This window comes from Anomaloglossus baeobatrachus, chromosome 12, assembly GCF_048569485.1.
Source record: "Anomaloglossus baeobatrachus isolate aAnoBae1 chromosome 12, aAnoBae1.hap1, whole genome shotgun sequence".
NCBI lineage: Eukaryota > Metazoa > Chordata > Amphibia > Anura > Aromobatidae > Anomaloglossus > Anomaloglossus baeobatrachus.
Genome location: NC_134364.1, coordinates 59,618,763 through 59,643,525, shown reverse-complemented (window position 1 = coordinate 59,643,525; position 24,763 = coordinate 59,618,763). Strand labels below are relative to the sequence as shown.

General features: G+C 49.2%; 1 protein-coding gene across 2 annotated transcripts in view; it reads left to right on the top strand.

Moving 5' to 3' along the window:
* Positions 1-24,763, top strand: part of INF2 (inverted formin 2) — a 126,469-nt gene that overhangs the window by 84,723 nt on the left and 16,983 nt on the right. For both annotated transcript variants that reach the window (XM_075330311.1, XM_075330310.1), the window contains exons 5-15: positions 39-72; positions 8,674-8,815; positions 9,003-9,144; positions 9,235-10,215; positions 10,308-10,450; positions 10,527-10,588; positions 10,981-11,083; positions 12,119-12,204; positions 17,661-17,761; positions 17,857-17,927; positions 18,046-18,153. In XM_075330311.1, coding sequence (XP_075186426.1) covers positions 39-72; positions 8,674-8,815; positions 9,003-9,144; positions 9,235-10,215; positions 10,308-10,450; positions 10,527-10,588; positions 10,981-11,083; positions 12,119-12,204; positions 17,661-17,761; positions 17,857-17,927; positions 18,046-18,153 — 1,973 coding nt within the window. The remainder of the gene's footprint in view (positions 1-38; positions 73-8,673; positions 8,816-9,002; positions 9,145-9,234; positions 10,216-10,307; positions 10,451-10,526; positions 10,589-10,980; positions 11,084-12,118; positions 12,205-17,660; positions 17,762-17,856; positions 17,928-18,045; positions 18,154-24,763) is intronic.

Here is a 24,763-nt window from a genome sequence, read left to right as displayed (position 1 = left end):
TAACCATAGTAATGTTGGCATCCTTCTATGTGTTCCAGGACTTCAGCTACTGGACGTGTTAACAAAATTAAGGTAAGAAACATTCACAACGACCCTAAATTCTGTAGAGGGTTTTGATATTTGGATACATAAAAAGGAGCTTTGTGCAATATCGATCAAATTCACACAGAGAAATATGGCTGTGGATGGACTACGATGTCTGGGTTTGCCACAGGTCCGAATTGAGATCAAATGTTTTATTACCAAATATCTATTGTTGAGTTTATCTGGTGATATCTCAATATTTTCCCGTAGATTTGTATTAACGTCTTACACCCAACACATATGGAATGAATACAAGTAAAGATACAGAGTGTAAAAATGTATATGGAGTGTAAGCAGCCAGATGGCACAGGAGGCCAAAATTGGAAGAAAATTTTGTGAAGGGCCTTATTGGAATAGTTAGATGATGGAGGTGAGGTGATAGGCAAGTCTAAAGAAATGAATTTTTAGGGCCAACTTAAAAGTTTGGATGTTGGTAATTAATTGAATGGTTCTTGGTAGTGCGTTCCAGAGCATTGGCGCAGCTCGTGAGAAATCTTGGAAATGGGAATGGGAGGTTTGGATTATTGAGGATGTCAGTCTTGGGTCATTAACAGAACGGAGGGCACAGGTGGGGTGATAGGCAGATGAGGGAGGAGATGTAGGGTGGTGCAGATCTGTGGGTCAGAGTGATAAGTTTATATTGGATTCTGTAGCGGATAGGCAACCAGTGCAATGACTGGCACAGAGCAGAGGCATCAGTGTAACGGTGGGAGAAAAAAACAATCCTCGCTGTGGTATTCAGGATGGATTGGAGAGGGGTGAGTTTAGTAACAGGAAGATCAATTAGTAAAGAATTACAGTAATCCAGGCGAGAATGAATAAGCGCGACAGTAATGCGGGCGTCACACGAGACGATCTATCGTGTGATATGTCGTCGGGGTCACGGTTTTCGTGACGCACATCCGGCATCGTTCACGACGTTGTCTCGTGTGACACCTACGAGCGTCTCCGAACGATCGCAAATCGGTAACAAATCGTGTATCGTGTACACGTCGTTTATTTTAAAAAAAAAACGTTTTTTTCTTTGTTCTGGTTGTTCATCGTACTCGGGGTAGCACACATCGCTTCGTGTGACACCCCGGGAACGATGAACTGCAGCTTACCTGCGGCCGCCGGCAATGCTGAAGGAAGAAGGTGGGCGGGATGTTTATGTCCCGTTCATCTCCGCCCCTCCACTTCTATTGGCCGGCGGCTGTGTGACGTCACTGTGACGCCGAATGCCCCACCCCCTTCAGGAAGTGGATGTTCGCCGCCCACAGCGAGGTCGCTCAGCAGGTAAGTACGTGTGACGGGGGTTTAACGACTTTGTGCGACACGGGCAGCGATTTGCCCATGACGCAAAAACGACGGGGTGGATATGATCGCTCACGTGATCGCACGATAGATCGTATCGTGTGACGCCCGCATAAGAGTTTTTGCAGTCAGCAGTAAGAAAAGGTCGAATTCTAGAGGTTTTTGAGGTGGAGGCGAAATGAGCAAGTGAGCGGATATAGGGAGTAAAAGACAGTCAAGTCACATATAACCCCAAGACATTTCCATTATACTCAGGTACTCGATTTATGCCCATCCAAGCATCAAACTGTTCCTTCCGAGTATGGAGCATCCGAGCATGGTAGTGCCCTCTCATCCCTAACCAATACGTTTATTGTATCCACAGGATAGGTGATGGAAGTATGATAAGGGTCCAACCACTAGGTCCCCAACTAATCTCCTGTATGACTGAAGCCAAGTAAATGGCACAGAAGTCACATATGGGCACTACCAATTGTAGCCACACTACCGTTCCCATAGACTCCCAGAGGTAGATAGAGCTGCATGCGTGTGCAATATCACTCTATACACGGAGGACCTTGGGACTTCTGTTCTGAGGGTCCCAACAGTCAGATACTCTGTAATGATGGCCTCTCAGCCAACTAAAGGCTTATACGGGGGGTTGCTGCAACTTGCATGTGATGTTCCTTAGTGAGTTGGAAAAATATATTGGCTTTCTTCCAAAAACAGGTTGTTTTTAGTATTGCAGGTCAGTCTGTTGGATTCTAGTAGCAATGCTAGAAACAACTCTTGGACAGAAGTGAATGGTTTTTCTGGAAAAAAGCAGCTATAGTTGTCTAATCCCGGCAAAATTCTTTGAACCCTTTTGGATGTAGATTGGGTTTAGGAGCTGCCAACACCTGCGGCTAAATCAATTTGAAGAACGCAGCTAGAACAGTAATCTATATTTGCTGTACAAGAGCCTTGAGAATCGCTTCTTTCCTACCGGCAAAGGAATAGTGGTGTACACCATCGGGAAAGAGGCAGTTCTCAAAGCTCCCATGCAGCAAATACAGACTATTGACGTGGCTGATGGACGGGGTCTTTCAAATTGATTCATAGGGACTATATCAATAGCTTATGATGTAGCTGTCTCTTCCGGCTGCAGCTAAGAAGACCTAAATGGAGTGGGGGCCTTTTCTATTGTCCATTCCCATGCTCACCTTCCAATGGGCCCTCGTTTCAGCAAAGGGTCTACTGATGATGGAATGCCTCTATTATTGAGAGAACTATATGTTGATTACCTTTTTTTCTTTGTCGCTCCATTGGGAGACCCAGACAATTGGGTGTATAGCTTCTGCCTCCGGAGGCCACACAAAGTATTACACTTTAAAAAGTGTAACCCCTCCCCTCTGCCTATACACCCTCCCGTGGATCACGGGCTCCTCAGTTTTATGCTTTGTGTGGAAGGAGGCACACATCCACTCATGCATTCTCATATTAGTTATATCGGTTGGAAGAAAAGAGGGCCCCCACGGGGCCCCCGGCATGTTCCCTTCTCACCCCACTACGTCGGCGGTGTTGTTAAGGTTGAGGTACCCATTGCGGGTACAAAGGCCGGAGCCTCATGCCGTCTCCTTCACCATCCCTTAGTGGCTCTGGGAGAAGTGGGATCCTGAGCGGTCATCCATTTACTGGGACCGTGCTCCCTCCGCAGCCCCTGTGGGAATCTGCCGGACCGGAGTCTATTCATCCTCAGGGACCGGGCCCTGCAACTCTAAGGTACTCTGTGTCCCCATGGGGACAGTGCAGGGAGCGCACCTTCTTCCCGGATGCTGCGGCAGCTGCTGAATTGAGAAGGCCGGCGGACTTCCGCGCCGACCGTGCCTGCTTGTCGGGTGCGGTCTCAAATTTAGTCCCTGGCTTCATCGCGGCCTAGTAGCAAAAATCCCGCCCCCGGGCCTGCCTGTCAGGGGTAAGGGCGGGACTGCCGACCTGACGTCGGATGTGAGGGCCGGAGCATCCTGTATGTTTCCTCCCCCCTCACTGATCACTGTGGGGACCCCAGATTCCCGCACTTTCCTGGCGCCGCCCACGGCTCCACTCCTCCCCTGAGAGCTCCGGCAGCCATTTTTTGGCATTCTGCCGGTGGAGGATTCTCAGTGAAGAGCTCTGCAGCTCCGGGGGACCTAAGGCAGGGAATCTGGAAGACACACACTCCGCTTTTTAGTGGTCGGTAAGCCACACCGGTCACCCGGTGCTGGTCCCCCTAGGGTGCCCGGATAGATATATATATTTCTGTTCGGTCGGGCTGTATACCCTTTATTGCCCATATACCCTCAGTGATCATTCTCTTAGGAGACAACAGCATGTCGTCCACAAGGAGCAAATCTGTTAAGGCACAGGGTTTTTTTGCGGCCTGTACCTCTTGTGGGGCTATGTTACCTGCGGGTTCCACCTACCCTCACTGTGAGCAATGCTCGACCCCTGTTTCGCTTGCTCAGCCGGAGCCTCGGTCACTAGTGGGCCCCTCGGCTCATGTAGACCCCCCTGCTCCCCCTGTCCAGGCGGCAGGGACAGAGTTCGCCTCTTTTGCTGAGAAACTCTGAGTCACTTTCACAATCCATGGCTCAGTCTATGGACAAATGGTCTGCCAAGCTGCTAGAAGCTTTGCAGTCCAGACCGGTCCTTACACAGGCCCCGGCCCCTGTTGGATCGTCGCCTCCAGGCCCCTCTCGGTCCGCGCCGCAGCGCGCTCCCAGGTTGGGCCCTAGGTCTCACGTGGAGGACTCCTGCCCGGACCACAGTCCTAGACAGGCTAAGCGGGCTTGCTGGGAATCTTCCCCGACTTCTTCACGCTGCTCGGGTTCCCAGCTTGAGGACTCGCTGGAGGACAAGGCGGACGTCGCAGCTCAGGGCTCTGACCCTGACGTCGCCCTCAACCTTGATACACCTGAAGGGGACGCCTTAGTGAATGATCTTATCTCGTCCATCAACCAGGTGTTGGATCTCTCTCCCCCGCCTCCTACTGTAGAGGAGTCGGCGTCTCAGCAGGAGAAACACCAGTTTCGGTTCCCCAAACGTACGCGCAATACGTTTTTCGATCACTCTAACTTCAGAGATGCTGTCCAGAAGCCCAGAGCGGTTCCAGACAAGCGCTTTACTAAGCGCCTCACTGACACGCGTTACCCCTTCCCATCTGAAGTCGTTAAGGGTTGGGCTCAATGTCCCAAGGTGGATCCTCCAGTCTCAAGATTGGCGGCTAGATCTGTGGTATCGGTTGCAGATGGCTCATCGCTAAAAGATGCCACTGACAGGCAGATAGAGCTCCTGGTGAAATCCATCTATGAAGCCACGGGCGCGTCTTTTGCCCCGGCCTTTGCAGCCGTGTGGGCACTCCAAGCTATCTCAGCTTGTCTGGCTGAGATTAATGCGGTCACATGTAATTCTGCTCCGCAAGTTGCGTCTTTGACTTCTCAAGCGTCAGCTTTTTCTTCCTACGCCATGAACGCAGTACTAGACTCTGCTAGCCGTACAGCGGTGGCATCTGCTAACTCTGTGGCAGTCCGCAGGGCCATGTGGCTGCGCGAATGGAAGGCAGACTCGGCCTCCAAGAGGTTTTTAACCGGTTTGCCGTTTTCTGGCGACCGCTTGTTTGGCGAATGATTGGATGAGATTATTAAGGAATCCAAGGGAAAGGACTCCTCCTTACCCCAGTCCAAACCTAAGAGACCTCAGCAACGGAAAATACAATCGAGGTTTCGGTCCTTTCGTCCCTCCGCCAAGCCCCAATCCTCTTCGTCCAGCAGGCCGGAGAAAGGCCAGAGGAACTCCTATGCGTGGCGGTCCAAGTCACGCCCCCAAAAGGCCGCAGGAGGCACTGCCTCCAAGGCGGCCTCCTCATGACTCTCGGCATCCCCGAGCCGCATCCTCGGTCGGTGGCAGGCTCTCCCGCTTTGGAGACGCCTGGTGGCCACATGTTCAAGACCGATGGGTGAGAGACATTCTGTCTCACGGTTACAGGATAGAGTTCAGCTCTCGTCCTCCGGCTCGTTTCTTCAGAACCTCTCCGCCCCCCGCTCAGGCCGACGCACTTTTTCAGGCAGTGGACGCTCTGAAGACAGAAGGAGTTGTGATCCCCGTTCCCCTTTAGGAACGTGGTCGCGGCTTTTACTCCAACTTGTTCGTGGTGCCAAAAAAGGACGGATCATTCCGTCCCGTTCTGGACCTCAAACTACTCAACAGACATGTGAGAACCAGACGGTTTCGGATGGAATCTCTCCGCTCGGTCATCGCCTCAATGTCACAAGGAGACTTCCTAGCATCAATCGACATCAAGGATGCTTATCTCCACGTGCCTATCGCACCCGAACATCAACGCTTCTTGCGTTTCGCCATTGGGGACGAACACCTTCAGTTCGTGGCATTGCCTTTCGGCCTGGCGACAGCCCCACGGGTTTTCACCAAAGTCATGGCATCCATTGTGGCGGTTCTACACTCTCAGGGCCACTCGGTGATTCCCTACTTAGACGATCTCCTAGTCAAGGCACCTTCTCGGGTGGCGTGTCAACACAGCCTTACCGTCGCTCTGGCGACTCTCCAGCAGTTCGGGTGGATCATCAACTTCCCGAAATCCAAGTTGACACCGACCCAATCACTGACTTACCTCGGGATGGAGTTTCATACTCAGTCAGCGGTAGTCAAGCTACCGCGGGACAAACAGCTTTCTCTGCAGGCAGGGGTGCAATCTCTTCTTCGGGGTCAGTCACACCCCTTAAGGCGCCTCATGCACTTCCTGGGGAAGATGGTCGCAGCTATAGAGGCAGTGCCGTTCGCGCAATTCCATCTGCGGCCACTCCAATGGGACATTCTCCGCAAATGGGACAGGAGGTCGGCTTCCCTCGACAGGAACGTCTCTTTCCCTTGCAACCAAGACGTCTCTTCAGTGGTGGCTCCTTCCCAATTCTCTATCGCAGGGAAAATCCTTCCTACCCCCAACCTGGGCTGTGGTCACCACGGACGCGAGCCTGTCAGGGTGGGGAGCGGTTTTTCTCCACCACAGGGCTCAGGGAACCTGGACTCCGATAGTCATCCCTTCAGATCAATGTTCTGGAGATAAGGGCAGTGTATCTAGCCCTATTGGCTTTCCATCGGTGGCTGGAGGGCAGGCAGATCCGTATCCAGTCGGACAACGCCACTGCCGTCGCATACATCAACCACCAAGGCGGCACTCGCAGTCGTCAAGCCTTCCAGGAAGTCCGGCGGATTCTGCAGTGGGTGGAAGCCACAGCCTCCACCATCTCCGCAGTTCACATCCCGGGCGTAGAAAACTGGGAAGCAGATTTTCTCAGTCGTCAGGGCATGGATGCGGGGGAATGGTCTCTACACCCAGAAGTGTTTCGAGAGATCTGTCGCTGCTGGGGAACGCCGGACGTTGATCTCATGGCGTCACGGCACAACAACAAAGTCCCGGCATTCATGGCTCGGTCTCAGGATCACAGAGCTCTGGCGGCGGACGCGTTAGTTCAGAATTGGTCGCAGTTTCGACTGCCTTATGTGTTTCCTCCTCTGGCGATGCTGCCCAGAGTGTTACGCAAGATCAGGTCCGACTGCCGTCGCGCCATTCTCGTCGCTCCAGACTGGCCGAGGCGGTCGTGGTACCCGGATCTGTGGCATCTCACGGTGGGTCAACCGTGGGCGCTTCCAGACCGCCCAGACTTGCTGTCACAAGGCCCGTTTTTCCATCTGAATTCTGTGGCCCTCAACCTGACTGTGTGGCCATTGAGTCCTGGCTCCTAGCGTCTTCAGGGTTATCTCAGGATGTCATTGCCACCATGAGACAGGCCAGGAAACCAACGTCCGCCAAGATCTATTACAGGTCTTGGCAAATCTTCTTATCCTGGTGCTCCGATAACGGTTTTCCTCCATGGTCGTTTGCCTTACCCACTTTTCTTTCATTCCTTCAATCCGGAATGGACAAGGGTTTGTCACTCGGCTCTCTCAAGGGCCAAGTATCGGCGCTCTCCGTATTTTTTCAAAAGCGCCGAGCCAGGCTTCCGCAGGTCCGCATGTTCCTGCAGGGAGTTTGCCACATAGTCCCACCTTACAAGCGTCCGCTGGAACCCTGGGATCTTAACAGGGTGCTAACAGCTCTTCAGAAACCACCTTTCGAGCCGCTGCGGGATGTCTCTTTATCACGTCTTTCGCAGAAGGTGGCCTTTCTAGTGGCAGTTACATCACTCCGGAGAGTGTCTGAGCTTGCAGCGCTGTCATGCAAAGCCCCCTTCCTGGTGTTTCACCAGGATAAGGTGGTTCTGCGTCCTGTCCCGGAATTTCTCCCTAAGGTGGTATCTTTTTCATCTCAATCAGGATATCTCCTTGCCATCCTTTTGCCCTAATCCAATTCACCAATGTGAAAAGGATTTGCACTCCTTAGATCTGGTCAGAGCACTCCGACTCTACGTGTCTCGCACGGCGCCCCTGCGTCGTTCAGATGCGCTCTTTTTCCTTGTCGCTGGCCAGCGTAAGGGTTCACAGGCTTCCAAGTCAACCTTGGCTCGGTGGATCAAGGAACCGATTCTCGAAGCCTACCGTTCTTCTGGGCTTCCGCTCCCTTCAGGGCTGAAAGTCCATTCTACCAGAGCCGTAGGTGCGTCCTGGGCATTGCGGCACCGGGCTACGGCTCAGCAGGTGTGTCAGGCAGCTACGTGGTCTAGTCTGCACACTTTCACGAAACACTATCAAGTGCATACCTATGCTTCGGCAGACGCCAGTCTAGGTAGGCGAGTCCTTCAGGCGGCGGTTGCCCACCTGTAAGAGGGGGCCGTTTCGGCTCTTTTTATTGAGGTATTCTTTTACCCACCAAGGGACTGCTCTTGGACGTCCCAATTGTCTGAGTCTCCCAATGGAGCGACAAAGAAGAAGGGAATTTTGTTTACTTACCGTAAATTCCTTTTCTTCTAGCTCCTATTGGGAGACCCAGCACCCGCCCCTGTTCCCTTCGGGCTGGTTGTTCTTTTGTGTACACATGTTGTTCATGTTGAATTGTTCTTTTGGTTCATGGTTTTCAGTTCTCCGAACATCCTTCGGATTGAATTTACCCTAGACCAATTTATAAGTTTTCTCCTTCCTGCTTTTGCACCAAAACTGAGGAGCCCGTGGTCCACGGGAGGGTGTATAGGCAGAGGGGAGGGGTTACACTTTTTAAAGTGTAATACTTTGTGTGGCCTCCGGAGGCAGAAGCTATACACCCAATTGTCTGGGTCTCCCAATAGGAGCTAGAAGAAAAGGAATTTACGGTAAGTAAACAAAATTCCCTTCTTTTCACATTTGGTTCAGAGATCTGGAAGATGAAGACTTGTTAGTTCAAGCCACCGTGTTCGAGGAAGCCAAGTCAGAGGATGACGAAGATCTTCTTAAGATATATGGAGGGATTGATATGAACAATCATCAAGAAGTTTTCACAATACTGTTCAACAAAGTACGTGTGTTCTTTTGTTTGGTGGGTCATCTTCTACTGTTATAGAGAAGACATCACTGAGATTACATCACACAGTATATCTTGGGTGTCTTGTAGACTTTCCTAATTTTGATTCATCATAACTTTTCGAGGGATGCATCATCATTTTTTTGGGATGTAGTAATGTGTAATCTTTGGTCTCTTGCAGGTGAGTTGTTCACCATTATCAGTCCAGCTCCTCTCCATTTTGCAAGGTCTTCTTCACTTTGATGTTTCACATCCTTCCAGTCCATTACTCTGGGAGGCCTTGGAATTCCTGGTGAACAGAGCTGTATTGCTCGCAGATGACTGTACGTAATGCCTTGGAAAAAAAAATTGTCCATTTAAGATTGTTGCATTTTTAGTTTATATAATTTCTTCTTTCTTTATTCTTTAAACAGGCAAAAGTAACAACCTTCAGGAGGTCATGGATAGACTTTTAGCTTCCAAGAAACAAAATAATCAAAAGACCAAAGATAAACATGTGGAAAAGATACACAAAAGCATACAGACTGACAACCCCAAAGAGGAGACTTGTAAGGAAGGCTTATCTGCCCATCAATCCTCAAAGGGTTGTCAAGAGATGCCAGTTTCAGAAACAGAAAAGACTTCTCCAGTTGTTTTATCTGGAAGCCCTTCCCCTCCTTTTTCATTGCCTACACCATCACCTCCTCAGCCTCCCCCATGTCCCACCATAGGGATATCACCTCCTCCACCACCACCTCTTCCTAGTTTGGATGGATTTCCATCTCTCCCTCCTTTGCTTCCAGGTGCTCTGGTATCTCCTCCGCTACCACCACCTCCCCCTCCTCTTTCTGGCATGGTGGGATTGCCTCCACCACCACCTCCCCTGCCACCATTTTCTGGTATGGGAGGATTACCACCACCGCCTCCTCTCCCAGGCATGGGCGGAATGCCACCTCCTCCGCCACCACTCCCTGGTATGAGTGGTTTCCCTCCTCCACCACCTCCTCTTCCAGGCATGGGTGGCCTACCACCTCCTCCACCACCTCCTTTACCAGGCATGGGTGGATTCCCACCTCCACCACCTCCTTTACCAGGCATGGGTGGATTCCCACCTCCACCACCTCCTTTACCAGGCATGGGTGGATTCCCACCTCCACCACCTCCTTTACCAGGCATGGGTGGATTCCCACCTCCACCACCCACTCTTCCAGGAGCTAGTGGCCTACCTCCACCACTGCCTCCTCCAGGAATGATGCCACCGCCGCCACCTCCAGGAGGTTTTGGTGAAGAAGTTATCGTGGCACACGTGGGTTATTCTTTAGGTTACGCAAGATCACCCTACTTCAAAGTCAACAAGCCATCAATGAAAATGAAGAAATTGAACTGGCAGAAGCTGCCTCATAATGTTGCCAAAGGTACGTTTTCTGTGTGTTTGTCCATTTATAGTGATTGAAGAATTTATTGTCATATACAATATGTGATGGATGGCTTTTTTTTTTTCTTTAAGATGGTCAGTCTCTATGGTCTTCAGCAAACACCATTGAAGAAACTCCAGAACCCAACTACTCCAGCATCGAGCAGCTCTTCTGTCTTCCACAAACCACAGCTAAAGACAAAGCCGCAACACCAGCAAAGAAGCCACCAAAAGAGGTATCATACCTCCGCCTCGGAGTACCCAATAATACTTGGTTCAAAACTCTTATGTTTTTTGTTTTTTATCTTTCAGATTTCATTTTTGGATCCTAAAAAAAATCTAAACTTGAACATATTTTTGAAGCAGTTTAAATGGTAAGTCAGCCGCCTATGTGTCCAGGGTAGAACATGGAACTAATTACAGTGAAGAACTAGTTGATGGCAAATATGCAGCTTCTTGGAGTTTTCTGTGGTTCATTGTATTATTATTATTATTATTATTATTATTATTATTATTATTATTATTATTACTTCTCCAAAGAAGCTGCACAGATTAGTATGGTATCTACATACCAGAAGGTGGAAGAGTAGCTAGTTTGGGTGCATCTCATATTGAGAGTGCAATCGATAAAAATTGACCGTACTCCATATCCTTTTAGTTGCACCTCACGTTGTTTTCATTTTTATACTTGTCCTATATGTCTACATGGGTTTTTTTTGGTTTTTTTTTATATATAAACAGATATAACTTCTTTTTTTTTTTTAAGTCCCAATGAAGAAATAATTGGGCTGATAGAAAAAGGAGATCGCTCGAAGTTTGATATTGAAGTCTTAAAGCAGTTCCTCAAGCTGCTTCCAGAAAAACACGAGGTAAAGGCAATATCTGTGTCTACAGTCTTCATGGACCTAAACATTCCACCACAAGGTAGTTCTCAAATTACTGAACATAAAGGAAGATTGTCCCTCAGAATCTTCTTCAAGGACCCCTGGTCCGACACTTGCAGCAGTTATATAAAGACACAGTACCCCATTTGCATTAGGCATAGGCTCCCACCCCAAGTGCTCCAGAAAGGAAAAAGACCGCACTCATCCGCTGTGCCGAAATCCTTTTTATTTTAACACGTGCAGGTTAAAAGGCAGGAGGAGAACTAGGTGCGGGTTCCTCGCAAGGCTCCCACCCCAGACAACCCAGATAATGCGAGGAATTGGCACTATCCTAAAGTTTGAAAGGGGGGGGGGGGGTGTTCCTAACCCACATGAAAATATTGGTCCTTCAGATTCTTAACTACTCAAGTTATGATTTTGAAACCGGTTCTGAGGGAAATGGTCAAGATATCGGAACTCCTTTTTCTTTTTTTTTCTCTAAATCTAGAGAAGAGGGTAGAATCTCTTTAGGAATTTTCTGATACCAGTGAATTTTAAGATGGAGTCTTAAAGTGACCGTGGGTGGGCTTCCCACAATGCTACATTACTATTACATCTGATTGCATAGAACAGCCATTCAGGAAAGATATACCATAGCCTGTATAAAAGCAGAAGGAGGGAATGCAGCAGCCAATTTTGTGGGGAATCCAGACAGTGAGAGAATGTTAAAGCTTAGCTACAAAGATGCGAAAGAAAGCAATAAAACCCTGAATAAACTTCACAGATTTGTGTGTGATAGCAAAGAAGTGAAGAGGAGTTTGTGAAGAAAAGAGAATAGTGTCAGAGCAGTTGAAGGCTTTGAAGTACTTTTTGGTTTATGGTGAACCTGGCTAATTCCCAAAGGTTCGCTCATTTCTAGTACAACTCTACAAGAGCTTACCTTTATTCATGTCAATACCCCAAATGATAGACTTTGGAATCTGATGCCCCCTGTCTTTTGCCCAAATTTAAAAATGTCAACATTCTTTTTTTAAATTCTAGGTGGAAAATTTAAAAGGCTTTCAAGAAGATAAATCAAAGCTCTCAAATGCTGATCAGTTTTACTTGTTGCTTCTTGGTGTTTCCAAGTAAGTAGTTTAAAGTTTGATGCCTCTTCATGTTTAGTCTGCAGAAAGTCTCCAAAAGTACCAATGGTCAAAAAGTTTCCCATAAGATAGACATTAGACGTTCGTGAGATCAATCCCCCTCCCCACCCATCAAACTTTGGTGTTGTCCATTGGCTCTCTAGGTGGATGTGTTGAGGGTGCATACCCCTTTAGCCTATTATACTAATTCTTACAGTAAAATTGATGCATCCGGTGTGCCTGCCAATTTCTTGCTTCGTGAAATTGGGACTTTTAATTCCTGCCCCCAAGACCACCCCATAAAGATCAAAAACTAAACTTCTACTTTTGAATGGGGTTTGCATACCTTTCTTTATTTCAAATATAAACAACATCTGAACATAACCAAAAGGGGGAGATTTTTGGTGGTCACCAATGATCACCATAACCCCTATAAAGGACATAAAGGATACAAAATCCCTGGTAGTGACTCCATATATACCATTGAAAAACCAAAGAAAAGAGTCAGTAACACTACCTTCATGCAAAGAACAATATTTTATTAAACAATTATATAACAAACACGATTAAAAAAGTTCAAGGTGTGCTGGTAAGGATACAAACAGTAGTGGAACATGCACACCATTGCTGGCTATAAATACATTAGGCAAGGCAGCCTATAGCTGGGACTATGTGTCATGAATAATAATTTACAATAAAGAAGCACTCAATGGTTAACCAGAAAGATACATACAATGCAACGTAGTGCAGAGATGCAGTTACTATTAGGCAGACAGTCAGTAAATGATCCCTATTAAATGGAGCAAATCGCTCACAGGATGAATGAAAGGAGTGAAAAAACACCACTTTCACTCCTGCCCAGACTGGTAACCAAAAGAGGCTTGAATTTACACAAAGTTAGGATGACACATACCCATAGTCGCCAGGTCAGCAAGGGAGGTGCAGTTCCACAGACCCCGACGCGTTTCGCGAGGGCTTCTTCACAATGGGGGTCGCAAAGAATAGTGTCATTCCCAGGGTATAAATACCCACATATCAGCTGTTAAAGGTTGCGCGCAATGGCGACGCATATAGCGGCGCATGCGCGGTCGGCCGCAGCGAGTCGCCCGGAAGCTGCGTCAGCACTCCAGTATCTGGGTCCGGGAGGGAAAACCCCTTCAGACGTCACATCCGGCCCGTTACCAAGAGGAGGCATCTGCAGCATCAAGGCGACGCTGGCCAAGCGCGCATGCGCACAGCGTCACCAGCGATAGATGAATCCCACAGCAGCCATCATGGGAAGGTCGTACCCATCACAGATACAGACCGACGCCATGATGGGAAGGTCAAAACTGGGGAGCATATAGTGTCAGCCAAAGTCCGAGTCCTGGACACAAATTACATGAATCGGTGCACATATATACAAAACGAAGTGCAGTACGTCATCCTGCCTGAAAATACATATAACTACAAAAGACAAAATACAGGATACATAATATTGCACTGATAGTATGCGTCCAGGTAAACGGCTGACATTTCTAGATGGTCCCACAGGAAAAATGTTGTTATTCCATCATCCAAAGAATCATAGGCGGAGTCATATGCAGGGGAAAAGAATCCATTGATGGATAATCACAGCACTAAAATCATTAAAAAACAGAAAATGACACAAAATTAAAATTGTGGAAAGGAGAGACTCAGCATATCCCTAGTGAAATAAATACTGAAAGAACACCCTAAGTTTGAGACAATGAGATCTTACATGTATATATTAAAGAAAGGACGACACAAGACAAAAAGTCAAGACTAAACTAAAGGGAACAATTTATGAAAATCCATAAAAACTTAGTAAAAATCTTTATAAAAATTCATAAGAACGGGGCAAAAGTGAGCTTTTCATTGAGGCCATTTGGAGCAACAGATCCCACGAGCACAATCCAGCGGCACTCCATCTGGGCTAACCGCTGTTGTAAATCGCCTCCACGGATGCCTCCGTGTAGGCAATCAATACCTCTGATTTTCAAAAATTTAGGATTGCAGTCGTGGAAACTGTAGAAATGCCGGGGCAGGGTTTTCAACGTTGTTACATCTTCAACATCGCGTGCTGCAATAATGTCCCTCACGTGCTCGCGTGTACGGACCCGCAGCTCACATGAGGTCAGACCAATATATATCGGGCCACAATCACATGTGGCATAATATATTACATAAGTTGATTTGCACGAAATAAACTTATTGATCTTAAACTCACGTTTTCCATCTGATGACGTGAAGGTGGTGGCCCGGATGATGTTCCTACACCCCATACAATCGCCACATGGAAAACAGCCCCACCGAGGTTTCCCCACACCAGGAATGCAGGGCTGCTTTACCACGTAGTGACTTCTCACGAGTAAATCCCTTAAATTCTTACCCCTGCGGGCTGTCATTAAGGGTTCAGATGGCAAAGACATAGCCAATGAGGGTTCAGTTGTGAGGATAGACCAGTGACGTGACATAATCGTCCTCATCTGATTCCACTGATGATTAAATGTGGATATAAAACGGACTGGTGGATTTAATTCCTCACCCATCCTTCCCTTAAAGTTAGGGTTCAGGAGGTCACTACGTTGGCATTTCTTAGCACGCTTATAGCCATCGTTAATTGAACGCTTACTATATCCCCTTTCTAGAAATCTCCTTCTCAGATCCATTGCCTGATGTTCAAAAGAAGGGTCCGAGGAGCATATGCGTCGCATCCTCAGAAATTGTCCTCTTGGGACTGCCCTGATGGTGGAAGACAGGTGCGCTGAACTGCAATAGCTTCAATATCAAATTGACGTATAGGTATGATACATCGTCTATTGATTTCCTGGACATCCGTCTGTCGGTTCAGGACAACGGCAGAATTGAGACGGATGTCTTTCGGAAGGAGACCTCCGTCAACTCTCTCCTCCATGCATCCTCAGCGCACCTGTCTTCCACCATCAGGGCAGTCCCAAGAGGACAATTTCTGAGGATGCGACGCATATGCTCCTCGGACCCTTCTTTTGAACATCAGGCAATGGATCTGAGAAGGAGATTTCTAGAAAGGGGATATAGTAAGCGTTCAATTAACGATGGCTATAAGCGTGCTAAGAAATGCCAACGTAGTGACCTCCTGAACCCTAACTTTAAGGGAAGGATGGGTGAGGAATTAAATCCACCAGTCCGTTTTATATCCACATTTAATCATCAGTGGAATCAGATGAGGACGATTATGTCACGTCACTGGTCTATCCTCACAACTGAACCCTCATTGGCTATGTCTTTGCCATCTGAACCCTTAATGACAGCCCGCAGGGGTAAGAATTTAAGGGATTTACTCGTGAGAAGTCACTTCGTGGTAAAGCAGCCCTGCATTCCTGGTGTGGGGAAACCTCGGTGGGGCTGTTTTCCATGTGGCGATTGTATGGGGTGTAGGAACATCATCCGGGCCACCACCTTCACGTCATCAGATGGAAAACGTGAGTTTAAGATCAATAAGTTTATTTCGTGCAAATCAACTTATGTAATATATTATGCCACATGTGATTGTGGCCTGATATATATTGGTCTGACCTCACGTGAGCTGCGGGTCCGTACACGCGAGCACGTGAGGGACATTATTGCAGCACGCGATGTTGAAGATGTAACAACGTTGAAAACCCTGCCCCGGCATTTCTACAGTTTCCACGACTGCAATCCTAAATTTTTGAAAATCAGAGGTATTGATTGCCTACACGGAGGCATCCGTGGAGGCGATTTACAACGGCGGTTAGCCCAGATGGAGTGCCGCTGGATTGTGCTCGTGGGATCTGTTGCTCCAAATGGCCTCAATGAAAAGCTCACTTTTGCCCCGTTCTTATGAATTTTTATAAAGATTTTTACTAAGTTTTTATGGATTTTCATAAATTGTTCCCTTTAGTTTAGTCTTGACTTTTTGTCTTGTGTCGTCCTTTCTTTAATATATACATGTAAGATCTCATTGTCTCAAACTTAGGGTGTTCTTTCAGTATTTATTTCACTAGGGATATGCTGAGTCTCTCCTTTCCACAATTTTAATTTTGTGTCATTTTCTGTTTTTTAATGATTTTAGTGCTGTGATTATCCATCAATGGATTCTTTTCCCCTGCATATGACTCCGCCTATGATTCTTTGGATGATGGAATAACAACATTTTTCCTGTGGGACCATCTAGAAATGTCAGCCGTTTACCTGGACGCATACTATCAGTGCAATATTATGTATCCTGTATTTTGTCTTTTGTAGTTATATGTATTTTCAGGCAGGATGACGTACTGCACTTCGTTTTGTATATATGTGCACCGATTCATGTAATTTGTGTCCAGGACTCGGACTTTAGCTGACACTATATGCTCCCCAGTTTTGACCTTCCCATCATGGCGTCGGTCTGTATCTGTGATGGGTACGACCTTCCCATGATGGCTGCTGTGGGATTCATCTCCTATCGCTGGTGACGCTGTGCGCATGCGCGCTTGGCCAGCGTCGCCTTGTTGCTGCAGATGCCTCCTCTTGGTAACGGGCCGGATGTGACGTCTCAAGGGGTTTTCCCTCCCGGACCCAGATACTGGAGTGCTGACGCAGCTTCCGGGCGACTCGCTGCGGCCGACCGCGCATGCGCCGCTATATGCGTCGCCATTGCGCGCAACCTTTAACAGCTGATATGTGGGTATTTATACCCTGGGAATGACACTATTCTTTGCGACCCCCATTGTGAAGAAGCCCTCGCGAAACGCGTCGGGGTCTGTGGAACTGCACCTCCCTTGCTGACCTGGCGACTATGGGTATGTGTCATCCTAACTTTGTGTAAATTCAAGCCTCTTTTGGTTACCAGTCTGGGCAGGAGTGAAAGTGGTGTTTTTTCACTCCTTTCATTCATCCTGTGAGCGATTTGCTCCATTTAATAGGGATCATTTACTGACTGTCTGCCTAATAGTAACTGCATCTCTGCACTACGTTGCATTGTATGTATCTTTCTGGTTAACCATTGAGTGCTTCTTTATTGTAAATTATTATTCATGACACATAGTCCCAGCTATAGGCTGCCTTGCCTAATGTATTTATAGCCAGCAATGGTGTGCATGTTCCACTACTGTTTGTATCCTTACCAGCACACCTTGAACTTTTTTAATCGTGTTTGTTATATAATTGTTTAATAAAATATTGTTCTTTGCATGAAGGTAGTGTTACTGACTCTTTTCTTTGGTTTTTCTTTCTTTATTTCAGCCTGAAACAAGCCCAGATTTGCAGATTTTTATAGGCTAGTCTGATCCAATTCTGGGAAATTGCCAACTATGCTAGCCATATTAGAAGAATGACACAAATGGGGGTCACTTCCCTTTGGTGTCCTCTACTTAGAGGCTGGGTCGTGGCCCATGGAGATGGATAGAGACCACCAATTTCCTTATGCTGTAACCTATGAATATAATTCCATTCAGCATATCTAATTCCATTTGTAGCTATCAGCTTCGGATCGAATGCATGCTGGCGTGTGAAGAATGTACCCTAATGATGGACATGCTACGACCAAAGGCAGAAGTCGTCAGCAAGGCGTGTGATGGTAATAGTCTGTGCGCAGCACTCTTTCTAGCCATTTAATGTTGGGAAAACATTTTTCGTAGCTGCTCATGTTAAATGACCTTTATCTTTTCTCAGATATTCTTGCCAGCCATAGACTTCCGGTCTTTTGTCAACTTGTCTTAAAAGTTGGGAATTTTTTAAACTATGTAGGTATCAAAAAATGATAGTGTTCCTAAAAATACAGAAAAAAATGTTTTTTTTTTTTTTTTTTTTTTATAACTGGATATTTGTTGGGAATTTTTATTTTTGTTTTTATTAATCTAGGGAAGTCACACTGGAAACGCCAATGGTTTCAAGATAAGTACGTTACTGAAACTGACAGAGACCAAGGCCAACCAAACCCGAATTACTCTACTGCATCACATCTTGGAGGTGCGTGCCGCTGCTTTCCTAGAACATATATTTATAACACATCGTAACTAGTGATGAGCGGGCACTACCATGCTCGGGTACTTGATACTGGTAACTAGTGATGAACGAGCACTACCATGCTCGGGTACTTGATACTGGTAACTAGTGATAAACGAGCACTACCATGCTCTGATGCTTGGTAATTGAAACTAGTGATGAGCGAACACTACCATGCTCGCGTCCTTAATATTGGTAACCAGCAGTTGAATGCTCAGATAGAGACGATTCGAGCACCCGAATATAATGGTCGTCAATGTGGTATGACTCGCCCACCCCAGGGCTATGGGACACCCGGTGCCGGGCCGGACTAGTCCGGTGGTAGTCAGTGGTGGCTGGGCCCGGCTCCGTGGCCCTGGTGGGTGTCAGTTGAATATGTGGCTTGCTTGTTAATGGTTGTGTTCGTGACGCCACCTGTGGTCTGCGGCTATTAAGCCGCCGCTGCTGTGTGAGGCCTCCGGGATGATGATATAGCAGCTATGGTAGTACTGCTCCCCACAGGTGGAGCAATGCCCGGGGCACAGTTGGTGCTTGTGAAAGTCTATGGTGCTGTGTGACTAACACGGTGCAGGGCCGACAGGCGAGGAAAGAACCAGGCACAAACAACAGTCTCTTTACCTTTTCCTCTTTTTACTCTGGGAACAGTCCAGTCCTGGGAGACCGTTACAGGTGGTGATGGGGATCCGGTCGGCCTGGAAGTACTTGGGGTGATCTTTCTGGCCAGCTGAGTATGAGGCCTACTCCTGTACCTTTCTTGGTGATGATAGGACCCTGCTTCTCTGAATCCAGCAATGGCCCTCTGTGCTGCTGGGACCAATAGCACGTCCCTTCCCTCTGTAGGTGGCTGCGCAGGCCCACTCCCTGGTGCTTCTCCGCTGGGGTCCACACCGGGCCCTGATGATGCAGCTGTACCTTGGATGTGTCTGGGCCAGGGGCTTGCAGCTCTCCTGCCCTTCGGATTCGGCTACCAGGGACGGATTTTATACCCTGGCAACCACAGACTCCGATGTCCGAGTCTCTCTGCTGCCTCTCAGCTACTCCTGCTTCTCTGGGCCAAACTGCTCCAGCTCTAGGCCCCAGATTCACAGGACAGCTCACTCTGTGTCTGTTCACTTCTGCTGCTCCCTACAGACTAACTAACTCCTCCCCCAGGTCAGGCTTAAGGAAGCTCCCTGAAACTTCAGGTTCAGAGCTCCCCCTACTGGCCTGAGGGAGAAACTGCGGTGGATGTTAACTTACTGGCCAGTAGATTTCCCCATTACCTCCAGGCTCAGCATTAACCCTCAGGAGGGCAATGCCGTTGTGGCGACCAGGTCCTAGGGCGCCACACTCCCCCTTAGTTAAATTCAGTACTCCCGGACTGTAGAAACAAAACATAACATGTCATACATTTCATCCCAATATGGGAGGCACATTCTCTTTAACGTTACAATCTTAAACATTTCTATAAGAGTCCAGTGTGGCTCCCTGCCGGGTGTCCATTACACTGCTCCATGGGGGACCCGCCGCGATCAAACCCCCAACGTAGGCTCTGGGCGTGCGTCAGAGCATTGATGACCCCACTCTATGCACGCCGGACGGGTTTTTCTTCAGGGGTGTTTGAGCACACTGGTGCTAACTATGAACAATTTAGGTGTTGGCCACCCATAGTCCAGTGGCCCAATTGTCCATTTTCGCAATCAAAGAAAAAGAAAACATTTTGTGCACAACATGACAGACATTTTGCATAACTATTTACACTCTAATAAGTACTCTTTACTTTATACAGTAGACTCCCTATACCTTAGAGGGGGTTGTCCCCGAGTGCTGCGCTGGGACCTACGTAGCTCTGGTGTTTGCCCCTGACTACGTGGTGCGTCTTCTATCTCAGCACTACAGGTGGGCCTAACCCCAATAGGTAAGTGTGATGGTTGCCTTTGTGGCCTAGGAGTCGCCAAGGGTATGACAGGTTCACCACTGACAGGGGGTTGATCCTCCTGTTCCACTGCTGGCGTGTCATCTTGTGCTGGAGCGGACGATTCTTTAGGTGGATCCGGAACCTTTTCTGTTTCTGGCTCGACCAACTGCGGAAACGCCAAAACTGGTACCACTATGGCATTGTTGATTCGTGAAGATGGTAAACTTGGCCGATGCCAGATAGTGCTTGAAGCGTTCAGTCACTGCCCACACAATAGCGAGGAACTCCAGCTTGAAGGAACTGTAGTTTTCTGGATTCCTTTCCGTGGGCCGAAGCTTCCTACTGGCGTACGCTATTACCCTCTCTCTGCCTCCCTGTACCTGGGACAGAACTGCTCCCAGTCCCACGTTGCTGGCGTCTGTGTACAGTATAAACGGTTGGCTGTAGTCAGGGTAGGCCAGAATTTCTTCTCCCGTGAGAGCCCCTTTCAGCCGGACAAAGGATGTTTCCAGTTGGCTGCTCCATTCAAATGGAGGGCTCTGCTTCTTAGCCTGCTTCGGCTGGCCCACCAGGAGATCTTGAAGGGGCGCTGCTATCTTGGTGAACCCATCAATGAACCTTCGGTAGTAGCCCACCAGTCCAAGGAACTGCCGCACCTCCTTCACCGTGGTGGGTCTTGGCCAGTCCTTAATTACCGTGACTTTCTCCGGATCAGGTGCCACGCCTTCTGCGCTGACCACATGACCCAGGTACTGTACCTTTGGCTTCAAGAGGTGACATTTGGACGGCTTGATCTTCAGGCCATATTTCGACAAGGACTCAAACACTTCTGCTAAGTGCTTCAGGTGGTCCTCATAAGTCTTGGAGTAGACTATTACGTCATCCAGGTACAGCAGCACGGTTTCGAAGTTGTGGTGGCCCAAGCAGCACTCCATCAACCTTTGGAATGTCCCTGGGGCGTTGCAGAGCCCGAATGGCATACAATTGAACTCACAGAGACCCATTGGTGTCGTGAATGCAGTCTTCTCCTTGTCCGCCTCTGCCACGGGAACCTGCCAATACCCACTGGTGAGATCCAAGGTGGAGAAATAGTTAGCTGACTTTAAGGCTGTTAGTGACTCCTCTATTCTGGGTAGTGGATAGGCATCTTTATGTGTAATGCGGTTAATTTGCCTGTAATCTACACACATTCTCATTGTACCATCTTTTTTCTTTACGAGCACTAGTGGAGCTGCCCAGGGGCTACAACTATCTCTGATAACCCCAGCCTCCTTCATTTCCCGTAACATTTCCTTGGCACACTGATACTGTGCGGGGGGTACAGGGCGGTATCTTTCTTTAATGGGATGATGATCACCCGTGGGGATTTGATGTTGAACCCCTTTCACCTGCCCAAAATCTAGGGGGTGTTTGCTGAAGACCCGCTCGTACTCCTGTACCACCCGGTAAACCCCATGCTTTTGGTGTGAGGGGGTGGAGTCGGTGCCCACATGTAATTTTTGGCACCAGTCTTCCGGCTGCCCCTTGGAGCCATTGTCTTCCGCCTGGTCGGACGGGATCAAGGGTTCCACTGCTTTAATGGTATTGTTGCTGACAGTGTACAATTTTGCCACAGTGGCATACCGGGGCAATTTGGCCTCCTCCTCCCCACAATTCAGGACACGGACGGGCACTCTCCACTTGCGGACGTCCGCTACCCCTCTGGCTATCAGGACTCCAGGCCTACTGTCTGAATACATTGGTTCTACCAAGGCATGGTAATCCTGACCCTTGAGGCCTATTGCTGCCCGACACCATATCAACATTTCACTTCTTGGGGGTATTACAATGGGGAGGGGGTCACTTACCCTCACACTGCCAATTTCTCCTCCGGCCAGCTCTACCTGCTGCCTCCTCATCAGGGCTCTGATCTCCCTCTGTAGGACACGCTGCTGCCCGGAGCTGGCAGTTTCAGATGCCTGTTGCAACAAAATTATCACTTCGGCAATACAATTTTCTATCACATTTGTACCAAGAGTTAGCAGTGGGTCAGATTCTTTGCGATCAATATCTACAATTATCATCCCCTGACATGGCAATTCCACCCGCCCCACTTTAATGGTTACTTCTTTGTACCCAATCTGAGGTAAGGGCTGACCATTACTGGCCACAATTGTTAAATCATCATCTGGGCCATGGTCAATGTCTGAATCGGCCCAATATCTTTTGTACAGTTTGTGGGGGATGGTTGTTACCTGGGACCCCGTATCCAGGAGGGCATTCAAAGGGATCCCATCCAGCACAATAGGAAGGACCGGTCGTCCTCCCACATACTTGCTGCGGCTGGGGGTTGAGCCGGGCTTCCTTACACCTGGGGGTCGGCTCCTGGCCCCAGGCTCGGCCCATTTAAAGGACAGCGTCGTGCAATGTGGCCCGCCTGGTTGCAGTTGCGGCAGATCGGTTGTCCTGTTGAATCGTACCGGTCTGTGTCTCTGCCTCGGGTCGGCGGAATCCTTCTCTGTCGCATCCATGGGACGTCCTCTGGGCTGGAGGCCAACTCGATTTTCGCAGGCGAGGGGGTCATTTGTAGAGACTGCACGGTCTTGGCAAGGGCGGCCACAGTCTTGGTCAGCTCCTGGACCTGTTGTCTGAGCTCCGCAGTGGGATCCTTATCCAGGGACTGCGCCTCAGCCCCTGCAGTGGCTCGTGTTGCAGGCACCACCCCGGGGTACGTGATAGCAGGAGGGCGGAGGGGTACTGGGTCATTCGGCGTAGATTCTCTCAGTACCCTGATGGCCTGGTCCTTAAACTTGGCAAAGTCCAGAGCAGGGTTCTGCAGGACCAGGATACGCAGCTGGGTCCTGTGGGCATCTGACAGGAGCCCCTCTATGAACTGCTCAGTTAGGAGTTTGTCTTCTTCACGTACACTCTCTGGGTCCACCTGTTTAACTGCTTTCAGGGCCTCTTGCAGGTTTAGGGCATAGTCCCTTATGCTGTCTGTGGCCCGCTGCTTGCACCCAAAGAATCTCATCTTTATCTCTGCTGCGGTGCGAGTGTCAAACGTACTCTTTAGCTTGGCCAGTATCTGGGCTGCTGTCCCTTTATCTGTATCAGGCCATGACTTCGCTTCACGCTGGGCTGCGCCGGCTAGCTGTCCCATTAATATGCCCACCTTCTGGCTCTCAGTCAGCGGATACACCCGGAATAAGCTGTGCAGGCTTTCTCTGAAGTCACTCAAGGTATGGGACTCCCCGGAGTATTGCGGCAGCCATTCTGCTCCCGGTATGTATGGCATGGTGATCGGCATTACCGGCGCTACAGTGGGGGCCGGGGCGACGGCGACTGGGATTGCTTCTGCTGGTGCTGCGGCGTCTCGGGCTATGGCAGCCACCTGCCCTCCCTCTGAGTCGGACATCTTCCTCCCCCTTAGTGAACCTTACCAGGCTCCGTTCACTTTTCAAATTTTCTTCCGGGTCGCGCGGGGTTAACAGCGCTCTGCTCTGATGGCGCGCTCCCTTCGCGCTCTTTGTCAGGCACGCCCCCCTTCTTCCTGCGCTCGGCGAGGCTAATGGCGGCGGTGGTCTGCAGCCAGTACACAGTCTTTTAAGCACAATTCCGGCAGGCGCACAGTACCCGGTGGGACCGGGCACGAAATCCTGTTCGTGACGCCAAAATTGACTCGCCCACCCCAGGGCTATGGGACACCCGGTGCCGGGCCGGACTAGTCCGGTGGTAGTCAGTGGTGGCTGGGCCCGGCTCCGTGGCCCTGGTGGGTGTCAGTTGAATATGTGGCTTGCTTGTTAATGGTTGTGTTCGTGACGCCACCTGTGGTCTGCGGCTATTAAGCCGCCGCTGCTGTGTGAGGCCTCCGGGATGATGATATAGCAGCTATGGTAGTACTGCTCCCCACAGGTGGAGCAATGCCCGGGGCACAGTTGGTGCTTGTGAAAGTCTATGGTGCTGTGTGACTAACACGGTGCAGGGCCGACAGGCGAGGAAAGAACCAGGCACAAACAACAGTCTCTTTACCTTTTCCTCTTTTACTCTGGGAACAGTCCAGTCCTGGGAGACCGTTACAGGTGGTGATGGGGATCCGGTCGGCCTGGAAGTACTTGGGGTGATCTTTCTGGCCAGCTGAGTATGAGGCCTACTCCTGTACCTTTCTTGGTGATGATAGGACCCTGCTTCTCTGAATCCAGCAATGGCCCTCTGTGCTGCTGGGACCAATAGCACGTCCCTTCCCTCTGTAGGTGGCTGCGCAGGCCCACTCCCTGGTGCTTCTCCGCTGGGGTCCACACCGGGCCCTGATGATGCAGCTGTACCTTGGATGTGTCTGGGCCAGGGGCTTGCAGCTCTCCTGCCCTTCGGATTCGGCTACCAGGGACGGATTTTATACCCTGGCAACCACAGACTCCGATGTCCGAGTCTCTCTGCTGCCTCTCAGCTACTCCTGCTTCTCTGGGCCAAACTGCTCCAGCTCTAGGCCCCAGATTCACAGGACAGCTCACTCTGTGTCTGTTCACTTCTGCTGCTCCCTACAGACTAACTAACTCCTCCCCCAGGTCAGGCTTAAGGAAGCTCCCTGAAACTTCAGGTTCAGAGCTCCCCCTACTGGCCTGAGGGAGAAACTGCGGTGGATGTTAACTTACTGGCCAGTAGATTTCCCCATTACCTCCAGGCTCAGCATTAACCCTCAGG